Below are 7643 nucleotides of genomic sequence, written 5' to 3' on the forward strand. Positions count from 1 at the left end.
GTTTAATTTTAACTTTTTTTATTTACAGTTACAAAAAACAAGTACCAACTTGGCACAGGATGGCTTCTTAAAAAAAGACGTTAAATAAACTGGTAACAATAATATTGTACATCGCAAATATATGGAACTGAAAGGTTTCAGGAAAAAACATCATACAGGACAACTAATGGAACTGGATTTCCCAGGACCTCCACAGCGTACTCCGTATGATGTCACCTTCTATCTTTACAATATTAATTGTTCACCAGTTCAGTATTTCTTACAGCGATGGACTAAAGATTGCAGTCTGACGTCATCGAGGCATACACATGATACATGTCAACTATTCGACATAACGGATGAACAAATAAAAACAGAATACACAAAACTGTCATGATAGTATGGCGGACCAATTTCATTTTTACGAACATTTTCATTGAGTTGAATCAAGCTTTTGGTCCACCAGTATATGACTCTGAATTTTGCTTGACTATCATTAAAACTAAACATCTAAGCTAAATAATGATAATAATACAAATATATACATTTATTGTGTGCACATATCATTCCCAGGAGTGCTCAATATGTTCAAGGTGCCCACCAAATAGTATCATTACGTTGGCTAAAGCCCAGCTGCCCTGAGGCGCTCAAAATATTCAATGTATAAGTAATTCCTACGAAGTACCCATTTACTATACATGGGTTAAGTGTGATACATTTAGATAGATGTCTCACTAAATGATATTAGTGTCGCGGGGGGACTCGAACCGCGAACCATGTGATCCACAGTCCGGTGACGTATCCTTTAGATCACGACACATCTAGTGGGGTAATAATGTGGAGCGCCAGGAGTGTCAAGTCTGATAGACATGAGCGCTATACGAGAACCAATGCATTTTGATCAGTCGTTAATCTATTAATGTCATTTTCTATTCGTTTGGAATCCAATCATTCGTTCTTAGATTTATGGTCAGATATTTGGTCAGTCCATGCCAAAAATACCCGTGTCCCCTTACGTCATCAGTCCAGTAGAGGTACGGTCTACCATCACTGAGGTACAACCTGGCTAAGAAAGGTATCTCCTCGTCAGGGATGTCTTCGAGAAAGACCACGACTACAAATTCGGTCTGGGTATCACTAACATGGTCCATCGCGGTGCGAAGCTTAAGCATGAACCACCGATCATGCACAGCGGCTCGGCTGAGTAGAATGATGGTCTTGTAACTATGGCTAACAACGTAGTCAACGGAGTCCAAGTAATGCATTCCTACAACGAGGTCTTCGTCACCAAAGACGTTCCTCTGAAACTGCGGCAGCTGAGCTTTAAGAGCTGGTCGAAGATGCTCCCGAATCCATTCTTCGTCATCGTCGTAGAAGATGATATTCAAGTCAAACTCAAAGTCACTGTGGTCTCGGGCGTCTCGTAACTCATTGTACCCAAGAGCCGCAAGTTTCAGCAGAAAGATCTTATACTTCACTTTCCAGCGATAGTGGTGCACGAGTACGATGATAACAATCAAGCAAATGGTAGCGAGGGGAAGCGAGTAGAAGAGGACAATACTGCGCTTACAGAGTTCATCGGGATCAAACTGAAGAAGAGGTTTCGCGCGAAGGGGATCTAAAGATGATTCGGAACAGATTGTTTCATCTGCATTGGTGAGCATTAATTGTCGATGGAGGAAACTGGGGAGCCACTTAAGATCACAGTTACAGACAATTGGGTTCATTGAAAGATCGAGAGATGAGAGAGATGAGATGATCGGTTGAAAAGTGCTTAGTTTGAGATGAGTCAAGTTATTGCTTGCTAACGAAATACTTGTCAACTTAGGATTGTTCAAAAATATTCTGTCTTCGAGGTATGCTACATTGTTAGTATCAAGATTTATGATTGTTACTTGCTCCAGTCCATTAAAGGCGCTATAAGGAAGTCGTTTGATCCTGTTTCCTGCTAAATTTAACTTCTGTAGCGATCCCAACCCCTTAAAGACATTAGGATTGACGGTTGCCACATCGCAATCCTGTAAATTGAGTTCTTGTAAAGCAGAGAGTTGCCGGAAGACCCCAGCTGTGAAGGCACCTTCACGGCCAAGAAGATGATTATTACGCAGGTCCAAAGTCGTTAGGTTGAAGAGTTCGTCAAAAAGAGAGATATTCACAGTCGCATCCCATACATTCAACTTCCCAAGACCCGTGCTGCTCAAGTCCAGATGTTCCAGGAATGGTAAATGTTTGAAAGATTTGCTTGGTTTTAGAGGGATCCTGGTGTGTCCCAAGTTCAGTGACTTTAGTGTTAATGATTCCAATTGCAAACGGGAAATTCTACATAACGATAAATCAATGGTTTGGATTCTACGAAGGTCTGTAGAGTCTGTTAGTTCAAACACAAGGAGGTTGTTAAATCTCAAATCTATAAAGGTTAAATTTTCCAAACCGAGAAACGCAGATTGATAAATCACTGTCAAACGATTCGTAGACAAGTGTAATTCCAGAACACCTATGTTCCATGTCTGATTCCGGGGGTTTATATGACGTATGTGGTTGTGGTTGAAATTCAGTACTTTAATCTCTCCCATGCCGTCAAAGAAGTTTGGTTCGATTGAATCTATACGACTATTGGAAAAGTTAAGTTGATCTAGTTTGGTCAGATTCGAAAAGACGAGGGGATAGAGCATATAGACGTGGTTGTCGGAAAGGTCGAGCACAGAAAGAGATGAATCCATCAGCGGGTCAAAAAAGTCTTTTGGGAATGCCTTCAAGCGAGCATTCTTAACCGAAAGTTCTTCTATTTCAGAATGGGCAACACCTATGAATACGTTTCTAACCACCTCTAAGTTCAAGGGGTAGATTCCCAGCCGCAATTGTCGCACATGCAGTGATGCAATCACTTTAGGATCGACCGATTTGATGGGGTTTCTTTCTAGGACCAGGGTCGTAGTGTGGCACACAAAGCTGAAAGCTTCTACAGTGAGATCTTTTATTTGATTTCGAGAGAATTCAGCATTTTTGATCGTGCCACACGCGCTGATGTTTATAATCGAGAGTTTATTGTTGTTACAGACGATATCCTCTAATCGTGTTGTCCATTTCAGGGTGTCGCTAGGAAGCCATTTCAAATATGTGTTTGATAAATGCACCAAAGTCAAATTTCGTGCTAATCGGAAAAGGCCCGTATCTGGAAGCACAATATTGACGTTGAAATTTAACGATAAAATACTTAAAAAGCTGAGAGGATAAAAAGCGGTGGGCTCAATGGCTCTTATGTTGTTATGTGCAAGATTCAAGTTAGTAATTAGAGGGTATCTTGCAAAAGAAGAGCTTGAGAGATAAGTGAGATTATTGAACGACATGTCGAGATAATCTACATCTTCATTAAGATTTTGGGGGACTAAATCAAGTCCTCTATTCTGGCAATGAGCTGACTTCGACAGAGGTTCCTCGTAACATCTCCTATAATCATGATAAGAGCCCCCCGAAGCAGTCCCCGTTGCATCTCCAGCTAAAATAGGGATGGAGTAGGAGAGAAGATAACAAGTTAAGACCAACAAGAGAAGTCCTCGCATGGTATCAAATGCCATTTTTACCAGCCCGTGTCTCAATAGGAAAGAACTATAGAAGATGTATATTCTGCCCTTATTGAATCAAGGCTGGAACAATGACAATTTTATAATTCCGCAATTTTGGAGTAGGACCATCGGTGAGCAACTGACCGAAGCACTCCACTAGATCAATTGATAGGATAGAAAAGCGTTAAATAAACGTAATGTTATTTAAAGCAATAATTATGTGACAAACAATTTTGAACGAAACCAAAAGAGCAATAAATATACATGAATAAATAAAGTCACTCGACAGCGGATAGATAGAAAATAAATATAACCTCAACATTCGATATATTAAACGAAATCGAAAGTCACTCAAGATTTCCGTCTAAGCTTCCGCAATTATCTTATGAATCTGAGACGACTTATGAATTGCTTGCTGCGTATTACACGGATTGTAGAGCGAACAAAGATCCTCACTCCATCCAATAAAGCCAACACGTCAGATTAATACATAGTTTCTCGTCTGGGTTTTTTCGTAAATGATAAGGAAGATATTGCAAATTGTTTGATCTAACAGATCTCTACAGAAATGACGTCCGGTAAATTTCAAAACAAATTTTGTTTATTCAGAATTATTTTGTACATGCACCACGCTGGCGAAAAACAAGATGACATATTGACCATTGTATTCATGATTTGTGTTGACCCCCTCGTTTCCATGTGCCACCTCAGATTTGTATTGAATTAATTTCGGAATAAAACTATCAAATAGAGGAGGGGACGATAAGCTAGCTATTATTTTCATTAGGCCTGTACTACACCTGTAGCAACCTCAATTTTCTTGAATATTATTGTAAAAGTAAATATTATGGTTTAAAAGTCTTGCTGGTCCTATTTTCAACTGAAAGTTATAATTATTACGTTCGTGTCGTGTCAGAGATTTTTTTAATCTTGCCGAAGTTCATTATGTTCCAAAAATTGTAAGTACATTTTAAAGGACCCTCGATTACTACTCTATATAGCCATGACTCCTACTGTGTGTGTATATATGGGACAGGAATGTCCAAATTATTGTATACTTCTGTGTTTTAGTTGAGATCTAAATATCATCATAGCCTCAATTTTTGATGACTTGATACAGACTGAGAGCGACTCTGTTTGTCGCCCTCTCATTCCTTTGCAAAGCATGATTATAGTTGAATGTACCTTAAGCAGTATTTTAGAAAACTGATCATGCCATAATGCTTTATACTGACATCTTGAAAAGATTTCGTCACCTCCGTTTCGTTGACAATCAGCCATGCATGAAGTCTTTCGTCTACGGCTGATTTGACAACGAAACGGAGTTAAGTCTTTTGTCAAATCTGTGTGTTGCTACAGTAGGCAGCCAGTGAAAACGGATACGTTTGATAAAATTATGGAAATGTAAGCACTACTTTAAACAAACAGAACTTTGTTATTCCTAGCTCGTTTTTCCTGATTGAGGTTTCATATGAAAGGGCAGAAACTAGATTTTCTAGAAATGTGATTTTCTCCTTGAAATTCAGATACCGTCCGCCAAATGATTTTTCGATTTCCTCTCTTCAAAATCATTTTAATCACTCATGCGTAAAATATGCATCATATGAGTTGCATCAAATGGAAGAGATGGATCTACGCTTTCCAAATATGTGTCATTTATCAATTATAATTGTTATTAAGTTACGATAAAACATCGATAACTCTCGGTTTCGTTTTTTTTTTGTTTTGGACGCACTGTATATCTTTTGACTTGGCTATTAATATAGGAAATATAATTGTTTCACAAAGGGGTATGTATAAATATATTTACAGAAATGTTATGCATTGTGATTACAAATATTCTTAAGAGAAATATAAATTGTTTTATTTTGTGTACATAGCGAAATGAAGGGGACCCTTCAAAATACTTTTTGGTAGATGGATTGCAACTTAAAATCCATAATTCTTATTTCTACTCAAATTTAGCTCAAACTTTTCACTGATTTTTTTTCTCTTAATTTTATACTTTAAAACCATCTATAGAAAGGTGGACTTCCACTTTATGAGAGAGCCTGCTTTCTCAATATCTAATATTTTTATAGGGAAAACATGAATTACCCTTAAATTTGTCTCATAAATATAAAATTGTATCACGTCATGTCCCTAGAGGTTATACATAGTCAAGCGAAGTACAGTAATATGAAGTGTGTTTCATATCTCTGGGGTTTCGATGGAGAAAGTATAACGATCCCTTTTAAATAGATCAAATTCTCTGGCGATATCACCAATTTCATTTTGAGTACAGTGTATAGATCTTGATGAAATTAACTCGCAAAATTGCTACGGTACACGCAATAAATTGAAGGAAGTTTGATGTTTGTAATCAATTTAAACTAAACATTATTAAGAGTAAACAAAATATATGTGTTTGTTAGGAATAATTTTTGGAATAAGGAATATTTGTTTGTTTGAGAGGGTCATACGTAGGTAGCATGGGCATTGACATTGACATGAAGCAATACTGATTTTCTTGTGATGCAGTTATTTGGTTCTTTGAATACTGCCCCTGTTGGACCTGTCAATACAAACAAATAATGGCAAATTAGTGGAAATCACATTCGCTGAACAGCACATTTCAAAATCTTTACATGTTTTTTGTTGGTATTCGTTTACCAATTTTTTTCTTCTCAAGTCCATTTTAAAAAAAAAATGTTTATGAGGATGGGAGGAGTAAGTGGTTTATCGCATGCACACTCCCCTCGATACATTTCGAAACCGTCAGATACCAGCTTGTCTGTTGTCCCTGCCTTTCTCTATTCCGCGCCTAACGAGTGGCAGCAATCACACGTGCTTCCTGCAACTCTATGGAAGGCCGTTCATGACTTTATTCACATGCCCCAGACGTATGGAACGCGGCACACGTCTGCTAAATAACAGGCAGACGTCTGCTAATTGACCAATCACCGCCTGTTTTTTAGCAGACGTGTGCAAGGTGCGATAGCACACGTCTGCTATTTTATTAGCACACGTGTGCCATTTTCCATACTTCTGGGGCATGTGAATAAAGTCATCAACGGCTTTCCATAGCGTTGCAGGAAGCACGCGTGATTACTGCCACTTGAATTGATCCAAGGCGCCGTAGTACTGAGTGTAAATTGACAAACTTGCATGACTTTTGTGTACATTGTATAAACCCTATCCTGTGTCTATTATCTAAAAAGGCCTGTATTAAGGAGTTACTCCTTAAGACCAGGAGGAAGAGGAGAACGACAAGGCGTCATCTTCCAAAGCGACCATGGAGGGCAAAGACATGGACAGTGATAGCATACCGGGTGTCATTGTGGCATCGGGTAAAGACACCTAGTTGATCTTCAGGTCGTGCTCCTGAATACAGCGCCATGCAAGTCAATACAGATGACTTGTGGAGAAATGGTAGAGACTGGTGACTCTCATATGAGATGTCCTGCGCTCGATCTCGATCCTTTGATCGATGCTTATATTATTAAACATGCTGTTTCTCCCTCCCATGACCTCTCGACCAAAGTGTAAATTACTGGGCAGTGTTTGGGTAAAAAATGCAGGGCCCGCAAGAAAAAAACCAGTATCAATGCTAATGAGGCTTCCCTGGTAAATAAGATTAGTATTATTTTTATTATAATTACCCAAAACTTATTATAAAACGATATAGGTATTCTTATTCAAAAATAGGTATACACGGACTTGGCCAATCACAGACACCCACACCGACAAAAAACAAATATGTACCCTAATATCAGAGCTTTTGAAAAGCAAACGCTTGGATGCACGGTTCGGATAGGAGTCAGAGCCTATTATACAAAGAGTTCGGCATATTTGGTTTCGTTGGTCACAACATAAATGCGTATATTCTTTGGGTTTTTTTCATGCTTTCCCAACGAATCAGTATCCGCCACATTGTGCCCAACTCGAATCTGTTTCACAAAACCCTCCTAATCAATGGCACTAATAATAATATTTGTATGGCGCCATCTATTTTAGTCTACAGAGTTATTTCTATACTGAACTTAGCTAAGTCAAACTTAGGATACAAGTAAATCATTTTTTGTTTATTTTTTAGACAGTGGTCATGATGGTGTGCAGTAA

General features: G+C 38.5%; 1 protein-coding gene across 1 annotated transcript; it reads right to left on the reverse strand.

The window, feature by feature from the left end:
- Nucleotides 1-908: 908 nt before the first annotated feature.
- LOC757162 (toll-like receptor 3) lies at nt 909-6921 on the reverse strand. Its single transcript, XM_030985263.1, has 2 exons — nt 6816-6921; nt 909-2347 (listed from the first exon to the last, which is right to left on the reverse strand). Exons 1-2 carry the CDS (start codon nt 6919-6921, stop codon nt 909-911), a joined length of 1545 nt encoding a protein of 514 aa, XP_030841123.1.
- Between the last annotated feature and the right edge of the window lie 722 nt (nt 6922-7643).

Source organism: Strongylocentrotus purpuratus, unplaced genomic scaffold (assembly GCF_000002235.5).
Source record: "Strongylocentrotus purpuratus isolate Spur 01 unplaced genomic scaffold, Spur_5.0 spur5_scaffold_14, whole genome shotgun sequence".
Lineage (NCBI taxonomy): Eukaryota > Metazoa > Echinodermata > Echinoidea > Camarodonta > Strongylocentrotidae > Strongylocentrotus > Strongylocentrotus purpuratus.

Excerpts from the sequence above, each read along its gene's own strand:
- LOC757162 (XM_030985263.1), bottom strand. The coding sequence starts at position 6,921 with ATGGCGCTGTATTCAGGAGCACGACCTGAAGATCAACTAGGTGTCTTT. Across the intron at positions 2,348-6,815 it reads CCATGTCTTTGCCCTCCATG|ACTCTACAGACCTTCGTAGA; the intron begins GTCGCTTTGGAA and ends TTGAACTAACAG.